Source organism: Propithecus coquereli, unplaced genomic scaffold, assembly GCF_000956105.1.
Source record: "Propithecus coquereli isolate 6110/MARCELLA unplaced genomic scaffold, Pcoq_1.0 Scaffold156, whole genome shotgun sequence".
Taxonomy (NCBI): Eukaryota; Metazoa; Chordata; class Mammalia; order Primates; family Indriidae; genus Propithecus; species Propithecus coquereli.
Window position 1 is genome coordinate 6625789 of NW_012140080.1, and position 20027 is coordinate 6645815.

Below are 20027 nucleotides of genomic sequence, written 5' to 3' on the forward strand. Positions count from 1 at the left end.
AGAATTTTTGAACTCCACAGAAACATGGTCTGTAATCATCACCACCACCACCACCACAGCCAGCCTGGAAACTGACTGTCTAACCTGTCTGGAACATAATTGGGCAAATCCTCAAACTTATAGAATACAAATGATAATCATAAAGACTATATAATAACATGGGAAAATGATTAAAAAACTGCCAACATATGCTGTGATTAAAACAATGTCTCAAAGTTGGCAAAGCACAGAAGATGATATATAAAAATTAAAATAGCTATGTTAGTATTGTATTATATACATTATTTTTGGGAGGCCAAGGTGGGCGGATCGTTTGAGCTCAGGAGTTCAAGACCAGCCTGAGCAAGAGCAAGATCCTGTCTCTACTAAAAATAGAAAGAAATTACTTGGACAGCTAAAAACATACATAGAAAAGATTAGCTGGGCATGGTGGCGCATGCCTGTGGTCCCAGCTACTTGCGAGGCTGAGGCAGGAGGATTGTTTGAACCCAGGAGTTTGAGGTTGCTGTGAGCTAGGCTGATGTCACGGCACTCACTCTAGCCCAAGCAAAAGAGTGAGACTCTGTCTCAAAAAAAAAAAAAAAAAAAAAAACACCATTATTTTAAATGTTTCCCTTTAACATTGTGACATTACTTTTATACTAACAGTAAATGTACTATATGATAGAGAAAAAAATCAAGGGCAAAAATTCAGATATTTTAGTATTTTTTAATTGGTCCAAGAAAGCACCCAACTCGTCATGGGGAAAAGCAGAAACTTGTTAGCATCCTTGCACTTATTTCATAATTTACTGTAGTTTTCAAGTTTTGGGATTTCAGATCACGGAGGCCCATACCATTCCAGTGCCTGACGTCTCTCTAAGTGTCAGGCTGGTCTTGGGTGCAGTTCATGCCGTCGCAAGGCTGAGGGAGCAGCTCTGCCACAAGCCACGTTTCTACCCAGCCGCGTGGTAACACGAGTCTCGGCCTCCTCACACGCCGAAGTCCACTTCCATTAAAGTTCTTCTCCGTGCACCTGGGTTAATGGTCATGGTTTTGCCTTTCAGCTCCAGAGCAAGGTTTTTGTCTGTAAGTGAGCAGCTGGTTACCGGAAACAGACTTGTGGCCACACCTGGCAGTGGACCAAAATGTCAGCGAGCCAGACGCTCCTTCCCAGTTCCGGAGCTGAAAGGAAACAGCCTCACCAAGGCTCGCGACCTGGCTCTGATCGTTACTGTGCAATGAGGACACGGGCGCCCCACCTGTGTGCACTAAGTGGGCACTCACACGGCGGTGCTCTTTGGTAACAATGAGGAAACGAACACTATGTTTCTCACTGACAAAGCTATAGGATATGACAGGAAGCCTGATGTTGAATATTTTGGGGTTTTACTTTGAGAATTTCCACTCCCATATTTGGACTTGGTCCCTAAGCCTAAGAGTGAGAAGTGAACGACCTTGGAGTTCCGCAGTGAGCAGAAATGAGAAACGCTGGGTTTGCAAAACTAGCGCATGTTGAGCAGGGCCCCTGTGCCAGGCCCTGTGCCAGCTACGTTCCGTAACTTCTCATTTAATCCTCCAAAAATCTCGTGAGTCAGGGCTCTCAGATTCCCACTTTTCAAGGAGGAAATCAAGCTCTGACCCTCTCAGACTGGCCCAAATCCACACAGCTAGGACATGGCAAGTCCGGACTCCATTGGGCTAATGTGGCCACGCAGTGACTTCACATGGCTTTTTTTGTAAGTCTCAAGTCAGCATGGACGTGACATAAGTGCACAGGTCTGAAACACGGGAGCTGTAGTTTCTTTCCCAAAACCAGCCGGGACGCCCTGTAGACTCGGAGAACTCAGCGGTGCTGTCGGAGGCCCGTGCACCCTACGCTGGCACGTGCTGCCCGTCAGCTCGGTGCTGCCTGCCACAGGCCACCGGGGTCCTCGGCCAGCAGTGAGCAGCAAGGAGGGAGTGACATCCAACCCCGCCTGCAGGACCCACCACAGCACAGTGGTGAGGGCCTGAAATTCGGCCCACTTGGCCTGTCCTGGCCCCTGAACCCACCTGTGTGGGTTCAGCAGAGGCCCGGATGCTGCCTCGGCCTTTCCTTGTCCCGTGGTGGACAGAGAGGCCTGCGAAGGGTCAAAAAAATGGTGCCATGGCCGCTTCCTGGGCCTCCTCACAGCACATCGCCCCAGAACCCCCCAGCGCAGTGCGTCAGGACGGGGTTCGGGAACAGTGTGCTCACCAGGCCAAGCCCTTTCAAAAAATCCCAGACTCAGCCCATCGGAAATCGTGTTTTCAATATTCATTAACAAATGAGTTGGCAAGAGGACAAGTTACCTGGTGATATCACCACCCCCTCCCCCACCCAGCATGCATTGCGCGCCCGCCGTGGCGGCGGGTGTCTGACCGACGTGCTGTCTGGCCAAGTTCCGGCCAACCCTCTGTGTCTGGGCTCCTATTCAGTCACCCTCCAACTGCTCGCGGGGCAGGAAGAGACTTCCCTTTCTCAAGAGGCAAGGGAGAGACTATGGCACCAGTTTTTGAAGATAAAAAAAATTTTTTTAATAAAAAGCAAAGGAGAAAACAGTTTCCATTTGGATGCTGGAGCCAAAATGGCAAGCAGTGCCTTGTTCCTCTGGGTGGCAGGCACTGACTGCTCCTCCTGAGGCGGGGTCCCCAGAGTGTCCCGCCCTCCACAAGAGATCAGCGACACAGAGCCCTATGAAGCTCGGCACTGTGAAGGCACCGCCCTTTCTCTCGGACCAGCCGAGAGGCCCCTCTGAGCCCTGTAAGCAGATGGTGAGACTCTGGGACTAGGGTAAAAAGCCTGGGGCGAGTTCTTTTTTTGACCCCAACTCCCCACACTGTGCACCCCTCAGGATCCACAGCTGTGAAGTGGGGATAATACGATAGGGGGCAGGCTCTGGGGAGGAGGGGATGGCTCACATGTAACACTTCTTGTCCATCAAGTGCCTTGTTCCAAGAAGCTTGGCACCAACTTGGCACCAGGTCTTCAACTCTCCGATGAAAACAGCAGCAACAAACTCACTCCTGCAGGTCTTAGGGCAGGCGTCGGCGTGAGCGGAGGCTGGCCTCCTCTGTCCTCCAAGTCTTCTGCCCCTCGCTTCAGATAAAAGTAATTATGGGTATGCAACGAAGTCTCTCCGCAGGGTGTTTACAGCAACCACAACCGCTCTCGCTCCTTCTCTGCACAATCGCGACAGCTGCTGAGGGAGTTGGCCAGTCAAAGCGTCTGCAAAGGAGGTTGACAGTCCCCCCCCCCCGGCAGGCCCCGGGAAGACATCTGACAGGAGGGGGCTGCACACGGACTTGCTGCTAAGGACCTCCCGGCGAAGACCCCAAGCACAGAAAAGCATCGTCTCAGAAACAGACAAGCCGCTTTTCATCTTCAAAGACTTTGGCCTCCTCTGGCTTTATCAAGTTTCCATTTAGGCTGTTGAAAAGGAGGAAAACAAAGAAGACAGGTAAAATGTTAGGGACTGTTGTCCACCCCTTCCCAACCATGTTCATCGCACACGTGCACATCACACGACCCTGACGCTGAGGAACACAGCTGGTTCAAACAGTTCTTGTCTATGAATATTCATCCTCTCCAACCACCACCACTCTATTCACTGGGTCTCATTAAGGTCACCAACAGCCTCCATCAGCCTGAACTTAATGACATTTTTCAGGTCTTGTCCTTCTTGACCCCCACAGGCATGTGGCTGTCCTGACGTCTCCCTCCTTAAAGCACTACCTTCCCTTGGCTTGGCCGCTTGCTGTCTGCTTTTTCTCCTGTCTCTGGGCAGCCCGCCTTCTCCATACGTGCCTCCACGGGAGCGCTAACCTCGGATTTCCTCCAGGTTTGGGACAGCCCCTTTCCCCCAGGTGATCTCATTGACACCATGACCTTGTTCATCTCAGTGCAGCCCGTCACCTACTTGGCATCTCCACTTGGATGTCCCCCTGGCACCTCAGAAGTGCCCACACCTCCTCAGGGTTCCCTGGCTCAGTAAATGGCACCACTGTCATCCAGCTGTGCAACTTAGTGACCTGGGGTCAACACCTCTCTTTTCTGTCCTTGAAGGCAGAGCTCACCAAGGGACTTCAGACTTCAAGTTCTTTTCAGGAAGGAATGAGGTAGAAATAAATGTCTAACCAGACAATGAGTCCAAGGAGATAGGTGCATTCTAGCTCCAAGCAGAGCTGCTCCCTAACCCTGGCTCCCCTGCAGGCTTCATCCCAGCCCTGTGGCCTGGTGTGGCAGGCCCTGGACAGGGCCAAGAAGGCCAGCGCCTTCCCAGAGCCCAGTCCCGTGGCGTCATGCACAGAGGAACACGCTCTGACTGCTCCCAGAATAAGTCAGAAACAGAAGAGAAGACACCCTCGAGTCCAGCACCTGGGCCCGTCCTGCCTCTCTGATCTTCCCCTCCACCCTGACGCAGGTGCTCACACAGGCTCCGGATGGCCCGCCCTGAAGCGAAAGACTCCTGGCCCTGCTCAAATAGTTCCTTGTGTCGAAACAGTGGCCTCCGAGAGGGAGAAAGCGTGTTCTTCCAAGCCTGAGGGACTAAAGCAGCTGCAGATCTTCACGTTGTCCTAACTGGCTGTGGAGAAAAGTCCTGCCCCTCTCACGCCTCGCAGGCTGCAGAGCGGGCGGCCTTCGCGGCACACAGGCCGCTGTGTGGGTGCCGTCCTTGGATTTGGCTCTATTCCCTATGAGTGTTTCTCAAACAACTTTTTGACCGTAGCCCCAAGTAAGAATTACATTTTACGCTGTGAACTATCATCTAGGCAAATACACACACACCCACATGCAAGTCTGAAATAAGATTCATGAAATAACTCTTCTCTCCCTACCATGCACGTTGAAAAGTTCTACCCTTTTCAGTTTCATTTTTAAATGACGCTGCTTGCAGCCCACCAAACTAACTCTGTGATCCTTGAATGAGTTCCAAAGCGAAGTTTAAAAACACTGTTCAAGCTGCTTGATACAGCCAAGGAGCTGTATCTCTTGGATTTTTTTTTGGCTGTGAAATTCTTCTCCCCAGTCATGAAGGGACAAAGTAGTTAATGAGTAGCGACCCCCTGAGCTGAGGGTTTGGGGTCATGGTGCGGCTGCTCCATGGGTCTCAGAGGAGCTGCAGCGGCTCCTGAACTCCTGTGGTCTGTGTCCTCGACAGAGAGCCAGCTGCGTCCCCCCAGCGCCCGCATGGGCCCGAGCCGCTCACAGGGAAGGGCTGTCTCAGGCCCTGAGGTGGAGAACACGTTTCCAGAGCACTCACGGGTCTGGGTTCAGGCGCACGGGGCTCTGTTCTCAGCCCAGGTCGGCCAGCACTTCCAAGCTGCCAGGGCCCTTCTGTCGCATCACCCGCCACATCCCAGCCCCTAACATGGTGCCTGGCGTAACGTGGTCACTGTGGTTACTATCAGACGACACTCCAGGCCCCTCTCTCAGTATCCACCCAGTCCCACCTCACCCAGACAGTTACATTATTAAGGGGGCTGCTGAGTGGGGGGCAAGAAAGAAGCGAGATGGGGTTCAGTGTCACAGGAACACAAATGCCGTGGTTTTCTCCGTTAGCATGAGAAGTTCTCAAGGCAGAAAAAAGAAGTAAAGAAAAGAGCATAAACAGCTCAAACGCAGCCTGGAAGTGTCTCCTGATTCCCAGGAAGCCTGACCCAGGGGGAGAATGAGCTCCGAACCCCTGGCCAGCACCCCCAGCTCTCAGTTGCCTGAGTCCAGGGCAGTCTGTTCACGGTAGGAAACCCTGCACAGGCCGTTCACCCCCCCCCACCCCCTCGCCACCCCTGAAGGTCAACAAGGACGAGGCTGGGGTAGGAGCACACAGACCGTGGGGTCGGGTGGTCTGGGATGAACTGTCGCTTCCACTTTTATGATGCCCTTGGGCAAATTTGACTTCACTGGTCTGGGCCTCGGTTCCTACATCTGTAAAATGGAGATGGAGATGTACTCTACAGGCTTGTTGGACGAGATGGAAACTGCCCTGCACTCTGCCTGCCGCAGACTCAGGGTGCCGAGCAAAGAATCCTGTCGCTGTTATTACTGTGCTCGGCGGCGGAGGGCGGGGTCTTACCAAATCTCCATGATGCCAGTGTTACTCTGCAACGAATCCGCCAGCTGGGCGAGCCCCTTGGCCGTGATCTGATTCTGGATAAGCCTGAAATAAGAGCACACCCATGTCAGATACGCACTACCGGACCAGATCCGCCCTTTGTTAGGGAGTTGGGAGGGTGCGGTGGGAGAGGAGGCAGGGTGGTCACGGGGGAACTGAATCCTGTGAGTTTTCATCTGGCTCAACACGTCTGGATCAGATCCACCAGATAAAGGACAGCTTTAAACATTTTTAATTTTTTGTATATTTTTACGGTGAGCATAATATATCTGTATATTCACACGAAGATAATGTAATACATGAACAGGTGTGTGCATGTTTGTTTGACATTTCTCATTGCAGAGGTTCCCAATTAAAAATGTTTGGAGACCACCAGTCAGAACAACAAATACAAAGAAATTCATCAGCAGGGGAACAGGCAGTCTGACGTCTCTTCCAGTAGCCAGGGAAAGGCAAGACAGTCTTTAAAATTAAGTAGCTACCAACTGATCCTTCTGTTCTTTGGGGGACTCAAAAGCCTCTAAGATGGTGTCATGTCCTCTTCAATAACCAAAGGGGAGGGAGGAGAAACAGTTCTCATGGGTCTCAGTGGAGAAGCATCGGTAATGGGGTCTCTAAGAGTGTACCCCATTATGCTGGGTAGCAATGATGCAAATGAAGCAAAGGTTTCAGAGATAGCAGGGAAAGTGGACATTCCTCTGACGCCCTCCTGGGCAGCTATGCCCCTGACCCAACCAGGTGAGACGCAGTGGCACGTCCACATGTCATCACAGACTCACTCCCCACTCCTGGCTGTGTGTAGAATAGGTTACTGCTAAACCTGACCCTTAGCATTCTTGCGCACTGACTCAAGAAGGAAGCCCTACCTATGCTGTCATGATTGATGAGGTTATAGAAAATCAGCGTGAAGGGGCCTGCCCCCTGGAGAGGCAGTACCCATAGTGGTTAGGGGCCCCACCCCCCACTTCTCAGCTACAGAACCTTGAAGAAATAAACTTACCTGTCTGTGCCTCAATCGTCTCATCTGTAAAACGGGAACAACTATAAGAGTGCCCCCACACTGGGTGTGTGAGGTTACAACAGGAGGATGTATACTGGACACAGTTCCCCATGGAAGGGAGCTCTTGTCACCATTACTGCCCAAGCACACAGGACCACTGGTGGCTGGGCTGCAGCCAGGACCCAGTGCTCCCAGCCACATCCTCCAAAGGTTAGGATCCCTGCGCTCAGTGGCAGAAGTGATGACCTTCCAATGAGCATGACGACAAGTGTAACTGAACATCTTTGTGAAAGGAACAAAATAGAACCCAGAAGTGGACACTGAGTTTTGCATTCAGTTAAACTGCTGCTTTCTAGTCACCACCTTCATGGTGGCTGCCACTGCCACCACCCACCCCTCCTTAAGGGTAGAACAGGCTGCCACCAACCAAGACTTGGCAAGAGGCCAGGAAAGAGAAGTGCACCTAAAGTCCCTAAAAAGCCTGGCAGTGTCAGGCACATCTGCCCACGGGGCTGCCTCCACTAGGGCCGGTGCAGGCCGTGCATGCACAAAGCAGCCATGACTCTCTCTCTAGCCCCTGCGACCTCTGTTCTCCCTGGAGAGGCTCGCCTGGCACCTAGGGAAGGGCATGAAAGAAGTCTGCAGGCTAAAAGGCAAAGAGAAACAGATATAATGTAAAAGTAGCACAGTCTGGGTTTTTTTAACAGAAATTGACAAGGTGATCCTCAACTTGTAGAAAATGCAAAGGACCCAGAATGGCCAAAACGATCTTGAGAAAGAAGAACAAAGCTGGAGGATTCAGACTTCCCGATTTCAAAACTTCCTACAAAGCTCTGGCAATTAAGACAGTGTGGTCCTGGCATAAAGACAGACTTACAGATCAATGGACTAGAATAGAGAATCCAGAAATAAACCCACACACTTATGGTCAATTGATTTTTGACAAGGGTGCTAATGCCATTCAATAGGGAAAGATAGTCTTTCCAACACGTGGTGCTGGGCAGCTGGGTGTCCACGTGCGCGAGCATGAAGTCAGACTCCTGCTTTACGCTGCCCACAAAAATTAACTCGGAATGGATTGTAGACCTAGATGTGAGAGCAAAGCTGTAAAACTTAGAAAACTTAGGTGTAAATCTTTGTGACCTTGGATTAGGCGATGACTTCTTAGATAAGGCACCTAAAGCACAAGCAACCAAAGAAAAACACAGGCACATTGGACTTCATCAAAATTTTAAAACTTTTGCGCCTCAAAGGTCACTATCAAGAAAAAGAAAAACCCCATGGAAAAAGAGAAAATATTTACAAATCCTGTATCTAGCAATCCTGGTCTAGCACCCAGGAGATACAAAGAACTCCTACAACTCAGTAATAAAATAACAAATAACCCAATTTTAAAATGGGCAAAGACTGGGTGCACAGACCTCATGCCTGTAATCCTAGCACTCTGGGAGGCTGAGGCGGGGAGGATCGCTTGAGGCCAGGAGTTGAGAATAGCCTGAGCAAGAGCGAGACCCTGTCTCTACAAAAACTAGAAAAATTAGCTGGGTGTGGTGGTGTGCACCTGTAGTCCCAGGTAGTCAGGAGGCTGAAGCAGGAGGATTGTTTGAACCTGGGAGTTTGAGGCTGCAGTGAGTTACGACGACGCCACTGCACTCCAGCCTAGGGTGACAGAGCAAGACCCTGCCTCAAAAAAAGCAAAAAAAAAAAAAGGCAAAGGATATGGAGACATTTCTCCAAAAAAGATATACAGATGGTCAGTAGGCACATAAAAAGGCACTCAATGTTGTCATCAGGAAAATGCAAATCAAAACCACAACGTGATATTACTTCACACCCATTAGTATGGCTAGAATCAAAAAGATGGACAGTAACAAGTGTTGGGGAGGATACAGAGAAATTGGAACCCACATATGTGGTTGATGAAAATGTAAAATAGTGCCACCACTTTGGAAACAGTTTGGTGGTTCCTCAAAAAGTTAAAACAGGGTTGCCATATGACCCAGCAATTCTATTCCTAAGTATATACCCAAGAGAAATGAACATATGTTCACACAAAAACATGTATGTGAATGTTCACAGTGGCATTATTCATAGTAGTCAAAAAGTTGAGGCCAGGTGCAGTGGCTCATGCCTGTAATCCTAGGACTCTGGGAGGCTGAGGCAGGAGGATCGCTTGAGCCCAGGAGTTTGAGGTTGCAGTTGAGCTAGGCTGACGCCATGGCACTCTAGCCTGGGTAACAGAGCGAGATTCCGTCTCAAAAAAAAACAACAAAAAAAGTAGAAAGGACCCAAATGTCTATCAACTGATGAATAAATATAGGGTTAAATATCCACACAATGGATTATCATTTTGCCATAAAAAAGCAATGAAGTATTGATACATGCTACAACGTAGATGAACCTTGAAAGCTGTTAGCAAAAGAACATAGAGACAAAAGATCACATGTTGTATGATTCCATTTATATGAAATGCCCAGGGCCGGCAAGTCCATAGAGACGGAAAGCAGATTAGTGGTTGCCAGGTGCTATGCGAGGAGAAGGATGGGGAGTGCCTGCTCGGTGCTTACGGGGGTGTGGGGGGACAGCGAAAGTGTTCTAGAATTAAATGGTGGTTGCGCAACCTTGTGAATGCACTAAAATTGCGCACTTTAAAAGGGTGAATTTTATGACATGCAAATTTTATCTCAAAAACTATTTTTGAAAAGCAGCACAGTCTGAAATTACCATAAATGTTTCAACGTCTGGTTGACTTTCAACATTTCTGCCATACTCTCTGCCACTTCATCGTTGAGTTCATTTTTGGTCAGCCTGGAAAAAAAAAGGAAGTGTTTGCTCAGGAGAGCCTACTTGGCAGACACTGTTCAGTGAGTTCGCAGGGGCGGGTCCCAGCCAGGGCTGCCAGCCCTGCAGCTGGTCACTTGCTGAAAGCCCAGCCAAGCCCAGCTTCCCACCCCCACAGAAGATAAATGCGGATTCGTTTCCAGTGCAAAGCCTGCACCCGAGCCTATTTCTTAGCCCTGCCGCCTGCAGAGGAGCCCACTCTCCCGCCCCACCTTTGCTGAGCCTCCGATTTCATGCAAGACGGGGGCCCACAGAAAACAAGGGGCTGACGCCTGCTTCTCAGGGCTCCTCCAGTCCCCAGATCCCTTGAACACCACTGGCAGCGTGTTGTCCGAATCAGTGTGAAGACCTGGAACAGCCGCCAACTGCACATTAAAATGTGTTCAGCACTTTGCTCTGAGGCTAGTTGTGACGGACCCAAGTCAAGTGACTGGAAGTTCAGGAAGTTTCTCAATTGTTCTTAAAACCAGAGTGGTCTGGATAAAGCCCCGAAACTCCTTGGCATACATAGGGTTGGACCCTCTTGTGCCAGAGGATGAAAGAATCATTAGGAAGAAGAACAGAACAGAAAGAACATTTTTAAAAATCATTCCTTGAAGGTCAAATTTCTTTTTCTTTATTTGTATTTTAGACAATTAGAGTTTAAGACACTTTAAGACGATTAGACTTCTAGAAATTTAGCCTGCAGCGTGTAAAGATGTAACGTACACGCTAGGATTTATACGTTGCAACATACACAGTGGTATCATCTGTCATAATGTAAAATGTGAACGAATTTAAATATCAACAGAAACTGATGAAACAAATCTTGACTGTCCATTCCAGGGACGCTGTGCAGCCCTCAGAGAGAATGAGGCAGGGAAGGAAAAAGGAAGAAGGGCACGGCCTTGAGGAGCCCTCCGAGGTTGTATCACTCACAAGCGGGGTGACCTCGGGCTCGGGGTTTAACTTCCTTGGGTCTGAGATTTCTCATCAGTGAGTGAGCAGAGTAATAGCACAGATCTCGCAGGGTGCTTGTGACATTGAGTGAGCCGATACATTGGTAAAGGCTTAGAATGCCACGTGGCATGCAGTCCGCACTCAGGAAGTCCCGAGTGTTGGCACTATTAACTATCCACGTAGAACAGCGGCTCTCAACCGGGGTGATCTCCCTCTCCGCGGGGCACTCAGCCACGTCTGGAGACATTTTCAATCGTCACAGTTGCGGGTGGAGGCCAGGATGCCGCTGAACATCCCAGGATGCACGGGACAGCCCCTCACAGCAAAGAATTCTTTGGATCGAAACGTCAACAGTGTCAAGACCGAGAAACCCTGACGTAAAGGGACATGTAAAATATGTACGAAGTGCGGTTGAGAAATAGTTTAAGCCACCTGCTAACTGCTATCCTGTTTTGTATATATTTGCATATACATAGAACAAAAAGCTAGAAGGAAAAGGTTATTTTAGAAAACATGAAAGAGGAACTTTTACTTCTTATTTTCTAGACGTGTGACTTACATGTTTTCAAAAAAGCATGTAGTTTCAAAATGTTAAAGACTTTTTGAGGGGAAAGAATTAAAAATGCCGGCCAGGAGGTCCAGTATCAGAATTCTCATAAAGATGACATTTTCATGATTTTCAGGAACTAATTTAGCAAAATCAAATCACCAGTGAGCTATAAGTAGATGATGTGGGGGGTATAACACAACTCCCTCACCTGCAAGGAAGTTATGATACAGGTGAGTAAATAAAATGCAAATAAAGAAAAACGAAAGATTAAATGACAAAAAAAAAAAAGGAACACCAACAAAAAACACCCTCAGGAGGCAACATCCACTTAATAAGTGGCCTGGAGTGCAGAGAGGGAGCGAGGACTGTGGGCTTCTGGTGACAGGTGACAGGTGAGCTGGATGGAGCAAGAAGGCTAAATCCTGACGTGGAAACCTATGGAAGGAGGAGGCTGCAGGGGGGAGGCAGTTGAAGAGGAGAAAGGGAGAAAATTTTGAGCCCAGTGCAGGAAAGGTGGGCTCCGCCAAGCATCCGTGAGGGTGTTCCGAGGACACGCCTGACAGTTTGTGTGGCCAGCCTCTGGGTCTCCCGGGTCCTAGGGCAGCAAAGAAGTCCAATGCCTCAAACCTGTGCTCCCGGGGCCCACTTCCCCCTCCTGTACCTGTTTGTGCTTCTGGAAATAGCTATTTTCTTCTCTAGGAGGAATTAAATTATCACCCCAACTTTGAAAGGCGTAAAGTCTTTCCATTCGAGAGGGACATTTTCGGTGAAGACTCCAGGCTTGTGTGCAGCCTCTAGAGTAATTCCTGAGACCCAACCCTTCAGGATGGCCCTGGCCATTACCAGAATATCTTCAGACACGCGTTCTGCTGCAGGGCCCGTGCTAGGCTCTTTCCTCCTTCTGTGGTGATACCGTTGAATGCAAGACTAGGAAGGAAAACAGTTGGGGTGAATTATTAGAGACACGTCTACAGTCGATCTTGGCTTCAACTCCGCCTGGATGCGGCACCTGCTCGGGCTGACTCGAGGCAGGAGGCACAATGCTTGGGCACGTCGGCAGCTGGCCAGGCGTTGTTGCTCCAGAGCTTGGAGCATGAGGACAGGTGCAAGACCACTCAAAGACGGGCTAGATAGGAAACAGGACACCGGCGAGGCCTGCTCACAGGACAGTGGACTGGGCTCAGCGCCTCTGGTTTTTATGTCCACGCTGGAGGCTGAGGAGGCCTGGTGGGCTCTGCTCCAGAGGGCTGGCATTTTTAGGTGCCGCATCGGTGAGACCCCATCAGATGCCCCCAGCATCTTGGACTCTCTTTCAGTAGCAGGAAGGCCAGTGGCAGAGCCTTGGAGATATCAAGGCTGAGGAATCTGGCCGGAGCCCTAATGAAGGGCTGGGAAGGCACATCTGTGTTTACAGAGAGGGACGGTCCCCTCTGTTCCAGCACTGTCCCGAGAATGAGGAAGCGGCAGGAGCCTGCTGCCCAGCATCCCGTTAAGCTTTATCTGGACTTAGGAATTGCTTCCCCAGCCTCCAAGGTGCATGTGGAGATGACTGGGGGCTGGAAATGTCCTGTGTCTTGATCTGGATGGTGGTCACATTGGTGTGCACGTGTGCAAAAGTCACTGAGCGGAACACTTTAGGATAACGTACTTTACTGTATGTTTGTGCGTCAATGAAACACTTTTTAAAAGGAAAGAAAAATCACGCACACAAATCCCTCCCCTATTAGGAAAGCCAATCACCCCGTCCCCTCAGCTCCTCCCTGTCCCAAGGGGAGCGCGGAGTGACCAGGTCTGCCCTGGAGACAGGGGGCCAGAAGGCAACGCTTACCTCAGGTTGGTCAGGCTGGGGTGGTTCCTCAGAGCCTCTGCGAAGGCCTTTGCTCCTTCGTCCCCAAGTTGATTGCCCCACATCCTGCAGGCGGAGGCAAGACAGTGAAAGTTATCTCCCCCCGGACGGCCAGCTCACCCCTTAGTCTCTGCCAGGGGCTGCCTCTTGATTCATACTCAGCAGGCAGATTTTCTGCTCAGTCCCTGGAGTTGTGGCCTAGAGACTAATACCTCACCACACTGGCCCATTATTTGGCTGCTCTGGATTTCAGATTCAAAGGGCAATGTGAGGAGAAAGAGCGGCGGGAGCTTGTGGACAGAAGGCATGGCGAGTCGCACAATTGGAGACCAAGTCTCACGCCGAGCTGTGGGAGAGCTGTCAGTCTGAGGGCCTGGGCTCATGGCTGTCTCAGAAAGACACTACCTGAGTATCTCCTGCAGAACACAAGGGTCTGCAGCATCCTGACTCCCAGCATCTGTGCAACTCTCAGGGGCAGAGAAGTTCCTGAAGACACAGTCTTCCATGAAGCAAAGATCAGGAAGCCCATTCAGAAACCTTATCAGCAATCTTCCTTTTACATAAGATGACGTTACCAAACCATGCTCTGCAGACTCTTGCAATCTTGGTGGACAGTTGCAATAGCAAAGCTGCATTCTCTCCCCCAGAGCAGAGCATCTGGGAGGATCTGGCTAAAGCAGTCTGCACGGTAAGATGGGGGGCTCCTCTCCGGCTCTGCTACCTGGGTGAACTTGGGCCTATTACATAACTCCTTGGACCTCAGTCACCTCACCTATAAAATGGGAATAGTAAGCATATTACCTCATAGAGCTGTTGTGAGGATTCACTGAGTTAATAGATGCAAAGCATTTAGGACAGTGCCTGGCCTACAAAAGGTATCAGCTACTCCTAATAGGATGAGGGGCCCAGTCTACACAGGGCAAAGCCAGCCTGCCTGGCCCTCTCGACAGAACCGGGGCAGCCTCAGCAGCACACTCAGGTTGAGCCAGCTACCACCTCCATGCTTCAGGGTACGGCTTGCCGGAGCCAGAGTAAGAGTTTTGTGTCTTGCTAAGCACTATTCAACTGAATGGCACTAAATTTTTCATAAGGTGGAAAATACTCGTGAGACTAGGTAAAAAAGGATAAAATTCTGTACATATATAGTTTGACCTCTACTATATTAAAAAAAAAAAAAAATAGAAGAGAGAGAGAGAGGAAGAGAGAAAGTGGGAGAGCTTAATTGACATCAAATGTTAACAATATTATTTTCTGAGAAGATAACTTTTATAATTTTACATATTTCCCATAGCTTCCAAAGTTACCTGTGTTCATTTTATGATCCAATAAAAAATTATAATGATATAAAAAGCTTTAAAAAGCCTTGAGAATCAAAACCACAATGAGATACCACCTCACAGCCATCAGGATGGCTACTATGAAAAACACAGAAAACAGCAAGTGTGTCTGAGGACACTTGGTGGAGAAACTGGAACCTTACGGGCTGTTGGTGGGAATATAACATGGTGCCGCTGCTGTGGAAAACAGTACGACGGTTCCTCAAAAATTAACCGTAGAATTACCATTGCATCTAGCCATTCCACTTCTGGGCATACATCCAAAAGGATTGAAAGCAGGGCCTCAAAGATACGTTTGCATACCCAGTGCAAGGCAGCATTATTCACAACAGCTAAAACATGGAAGCAACCCAGTGTCCATCAGTGGCTGAATAGATAAGCAAAATGTGGTGTGTATACACAATGGAATAGTATTCGGCCTTAAAAAGGTGAGAAATCCTATCACACGCTACAGCATGGATGACCCTTGAGGACATTATGCTAAGCGAAATAAGCCAGTCACAAAAAGACAAATATTGAATGATTCCACCTCTACGAGGTAGTTAGAATAGTCAAAACCATAGAGAAAAAAAGTATAATAGAAGAGTAGTTGCCAGGTGCTGGGGAGAGGGTGAGAGAAGAGTTATTGTTTAATGGGTACAGAGTTTCAGTTTTGCAAGATGAAAAGAGTTGTGGAGAGGCCGAGGCAGAAGGATCACTGAGGTCCAGAGTTTGAGACCAGCCTGAGCAAGAGCAAGACCCTGCTTCTACTAAAAATAGAAAAAAATTAGCCGGGCACAGTGGCGCACACCGGTAGTCCCAGCTACACAGGAGGCTGAGGCAGGAGGATCACTTGAGCCCAGGAGTTGGAGATTGCAGTGAACTATGATGATGCCACTGCACTCTACCCAGGGTGACAGAGCGAGTCTCAAAAAAAAAAAAAGAGAAAGAAAGAAAAGAGTTTTAGAGATGGAGGTGATGGTTGCATAATGATATGCATATACCTGATACCACTGAACTATGCAATTACAAATGATTAAGATAGAAAACATATGTTATATATATTTTACCACAAAAAAAAGTGAAAGAAAAAACAAGGCATCCAGAAGAGATATGAAGAACATCAGAAACTACATAGGGCTAGAACAGCTCCCTCCATTTCCTGGGGGTGAAAATACTGATTTTTGCATGACTTAAAAGTCTGCACAAAGTCGTAGCCAATCCTGGGACTTCCTGCAACAGTTCCTATGCAGAAGCTCCTGGGGTGTCAGTGGTGGCCGCGCTCTGCTGTCTCCCCCCAGGAGACCCAGCGGTCCTTCTGGTACACAGACATGCAAAAGACCAGCGGGAGCCCACGTGCACAGAGCAGGCTGAATTACACCCACGGACGTGCATCCTCTTCTACTCACCCAATCTCAAAGATTGATTTGCTGTTCTTCACAGCCAGGGCGAGACACTTCCCTCCTTCACTCGTTATTTTGTTTTTTCCCAGTCTGCAGAGAGAGTCATGCGCGGTCAGCCTCCAGCTGCGCGGGGACTCCAACAAAGGCCGCCCCCTCCCCAGCACAGAACTCCTCCTGGCCACTCTTGGGAAGTGTGGTCTTTCTCCTGAGACCCACAAGAGCATGCTGGGCCTGCTCTCAGAGGGAGCCTGAAGCCCTGAGGCCAGTGGGCCAAGGTTCCCCTCCAGGATGGGGCCCACAGTCTCTGCAGGAACTCAGGGTCCCAGGCCCTGCCTGGGGTTCCCTAAGGGACCTCAGGAGCATCACTCGCTTCCATCAGCAGGCCTGGGACCTTTGACGGCCAATAGACAAGGTGTGTGTTCCCGTCGCCAGGGCAAGACCAGAAGCTCTAAGCTTGGCACTCTGTCACCCTTAGCAGGGCGATTCCAGGACAGGGAAAAGGATCAAGCTCTTGCTTATAACTGATGGGAAATTCCCTTAGGGGAAGAAACCTTTTTCTTAGTACTCCAGAAAGGGTGATAGGCCTTTCTTCCTATCAGTAGTTAATGAAATCAAAATGCCAAGCTGTCCCCCCACCAATGACAAGTGGCCCCTCCAGAGTCCCAGCCTCACCCACGGGTCAGAATTCTTCCATGTGGCAGCTCACATTCCACACACAGGTCTCCTTACTTTGGCCAACACGGCCCTGGGGCGAGCACAAGGCTTGTGGTAGCTCTATACAGTGACATTGATTCTTTGCACACAGAAGGGGTGACCAAGAGGAGCTACTAGGGGACCTGCACACCTGCCCCACTTACTTCAGGTGCGTGAGGCCTTTGCATTCATCCAGGATTTTGGAGATGTACCTGGCTCCAACGTCAGTGATCTGGTTGTTGTATAAACTTTGAAAGAAAGCACAGTCATGAGACTTTATGACTCTCGATGTCATTTCAATAACCCTGATTTTTTTAAAGTGAGTATATGTTGTCTTCTGATTTCCAAAGTCTGGGTTGAAAGGAGAACACATGGAGAGCAGAGCCTGGGGCTCTCAGGTCTCACAGCCTGGGTTGAAGACCAGCTCTACCCCCTTCTCTGGCCTTATGGCCTGGGACAACTTATTTGACCTCCCTGTGCCTCAGTTTCTCCATCTGTAATAGAGGGATAATAATGATAGCACCCTTGCAGGGTTGTTATGAGGGTTACATGACATAATGCAAAGCCCTGGCACATAAGTGCTTCATAACCAGCAGGTGACAGGTATTTATTCAATTACAATTACATTCAGCATCTCGAGGGGGAAGTTTCTCTCTGAATATCGAACCTGCTCCATGTCTACCTTTCAGTCATCTCACCCCTCAACGCCAACTCGACCACAACGCGGAGAGAGGCTGAAAGAAGTAACTAAGCTGAGTTTCGAGGCCTCCCCAGTCACACAAACCTCCCGAGCTGAGGGCGGCCTGGGATCGCTGGCCTCTCTGCCCTCATTCTGCAGCGGAGGCAGCAGGGGCCCAAAGCGGCTGAGTGGCTGCCGCAGCTCACAGGGCCACGGTGGCCACGGGGCTGGGGGACCAGCCCACAATCCCTCATCTCAAACACCACAATCCCAAAGGCTCTGAAAACCCAAAATTTTTCATGATTCTTTTGGCAACAGATGTGGAGCTACTTACGGTCTTCCCTTGCCCCACTTGGTTTGAATATTCGTACATTTTGGGCCGAAATATTAAAGTATCTGAAAACGGGGTGTTGTCCTGGAGTCCACTATACAGCACATACTCTGGATCCCGACCGTGTCATCCCAGGGGCTCGGGATGAGGGATTATGGACCCACAACGTAGTAGTAAAGACTGATACATAAACAGTATTCTAACGTTCCTTAAATACACCCCATATGTTCTCTCTGCACCCCAGTAACAGTTGTAACACCACCGGCCTCCGTTAGGGCCCCAGCGTTGCAAGTGGGGAGGCCGAGGCCCAGCGAGGCAGGGGCAGAACCCAGGACCCTGAGCTCCCGGTCCACGCGCTTCCCAGCCCTGGGCCGCCCGTCCTGTCGTCCGGTCACCCACGTGACTGGCGATCCCCGCCGTTCTGTGGTATTGCTAGGTCCCTGGCCCAGAGTTCTTGAGAAAGACGTACCCCAAATATGTCAGAATCCGGTACTTGGTCAGCTCCTCATACAGCACCTTTACACCGTCGTCAGTGATCTGGTTTACGCTGAGTCTGAAACGAAGTGGCAAAGGTGACTGAATTAGAGCAGCTGCTCCTTATGAGGGAGCATCAATCCCGCAAGGACCCAGAAGCCCACAGCCCCCGGTGTTTTCCCAGGTACAGGCGCCCCTGTGAGAACAGCTGTGGCAGCCACACGGCCCCTGACAAGCCTGGCCACGGAGGGGCCCATCGGCAAGGCTGCGGCGTGGCCCGGGCTCGTCCCCAGGCTCATCACACAGGCTACACGTGAGGCCGACCACCTCTACTACCGTCTGTGTGTGTGTGTGTGTGTGTGTGTGTATGTGTCCATGTCCCTTCCTGGCTCTTGCTGCACAGCAGGGGTACGGGGTTTGGAAATGGGAGTAGCTGCCTTTAGTGGCTATTGTGACTGGGGGAGAGGACACCCGGTCATCTTGCAGGCGGGGCCAAGGATGTTAGGTGTCCTGCAAAATGCAGGACAGGCCCCACCAGAACTGTCTCATCCAAAATGCCAACAGTCTCCCCCATCTGGAAATGTTCAGGCTAAATGGGGGTGGGGAGAAAACCTCCTGTCAGGGGGTGGGAAAGGGCAGGGGCAGAAACAGCCAGAGGCCTGAGCTCAGAGGCAGAGCCTGACAAGGCCACTCCCCAAGTCCTCTGTAATGCGGATGCCCCCTCAGGAGACCAGGCTCAGAGGGAGGGGCAGAGAAAGAAGGCCTTCAGGACTGTGGTCTCTCCTGGACAGAGGCCAGCCACACACTGGGATTTCTCTGGGAAATCCCTATACTAGCAGGATATTTTAATGTAGCCAAAATGCAAAATGATTTTTTTACTACCAAGTAATCTGTAACCAACTACCCTGCTCTCAATCCACTCCCCCATCATTAGCTGAGGCCGGAGGGTAGAATACAGCACAGGGGTGGGTGAGGCGATAACCAGGGGTCAGCAAACTTCTTCCGTGAAGTGGCAGAGAGCAAATGTTTTAGGCTGTGCGGGCCTTATGGCCTCCATCACAGCTACTCAACTCTGTAGGGTGAAGCAGCCAATAAATGGGTGTGGCTGCGCTCCGATAAAACTTTATTTACAAACACAAGCCATGGGCCGAACTTGCCCCACAAGCTGACTTCTGTAATAAGCAAAATGCTGAACAGGTAAAAGCTTGGTTTTTAGGCCACACCAAAATGAGGTCAGACACCCTGGACCCTCCCTGCATAGTCCCCAGCTTCACACTAAGGCAGAGTGTGTAATTACAGCACATGCCCATGCCAGGATGGCAGAGGCAATTAGTTGCTCCCAATATCTATGCTTTCTTAGCAATTAAATTCCCATTTTTTAGCTAGGCACATATGATTAAGTCCTGCCAATGAAATCTAAGCAGCAATATCATTACCAATAGCTGAGAAGTCTTCTTAAAAGAATGGGTGTACACTTCTTTACCCTTCCTTCTTCCTGGCAGCTAGAATGTCAACTAGATGGCTGGAGCCTGAGCAGCTGTCTTGGGCCAAGAGGTGAAAGCCAGGCAGTAAGGACAGCAGAGCAGCAAAGCAGAAGAGAGCTCAGGCTCCTGATGGTCAAGAGACACCGCACCAGTCCTGAACCACCTACCTTTAGACGTCTGCATATGAGAAATAAGCTTATAACTGATTTAAGCCACCAAGATTTGGAGTTTTCTCTAATTCTCAGATGAAAATAATCTTAACCGATGCCCTCACGGAGCTGAAAATGCTCCCCTGTGCTTGCCTGTATCCTGCTGCTTTCCTGTGAGCTGCGTTTTCTTCCACTGGTGTGGAGGG

The 20027-nt window shown here is 49.9% G+C and overlaps 1 protein-coding gene across 3 annotated transcripts in view; it reads right to left on the bottom strand.

The window, feature by feature from the left end:
- Positions 1–2413: 2413 nt before the first annotated feature.
- The window catches only part of NOD1 (nucleotide-binding oligomerization domain containing 1), a 43815-nt gene continuing 26201 nt past the window's right edge, over positions 2414–20027 (bottom strand). For 2 of the 3 annotated variants that reach the window (XM_012640720.1, XM_012640721.1), the window contains 8 exons: positions 18184–18267; positions 16869–16952; positions 16018–16101; positions 13275–13358; positions 12290–12373; positions 9841–9924; positions 6078–6161; positions 2414–3430 (listed from right to left, as the gene is read on the bottom strand). In XM_012640720.1, the coding sequence (XP_012496174.1) occupies positions 3358–3430; positions 6078–6161; positions 9841–9924; positions 12290–12373; positions 13275–13358; positions 16018–16101; positions 16869–16952; positions 18184–18267 (661 nt within the window). In that variant the 3' untranslated portion in view covers positions 2414–3357. The other variant, XM_012640722.1, reaches the window with a different exon arrangement.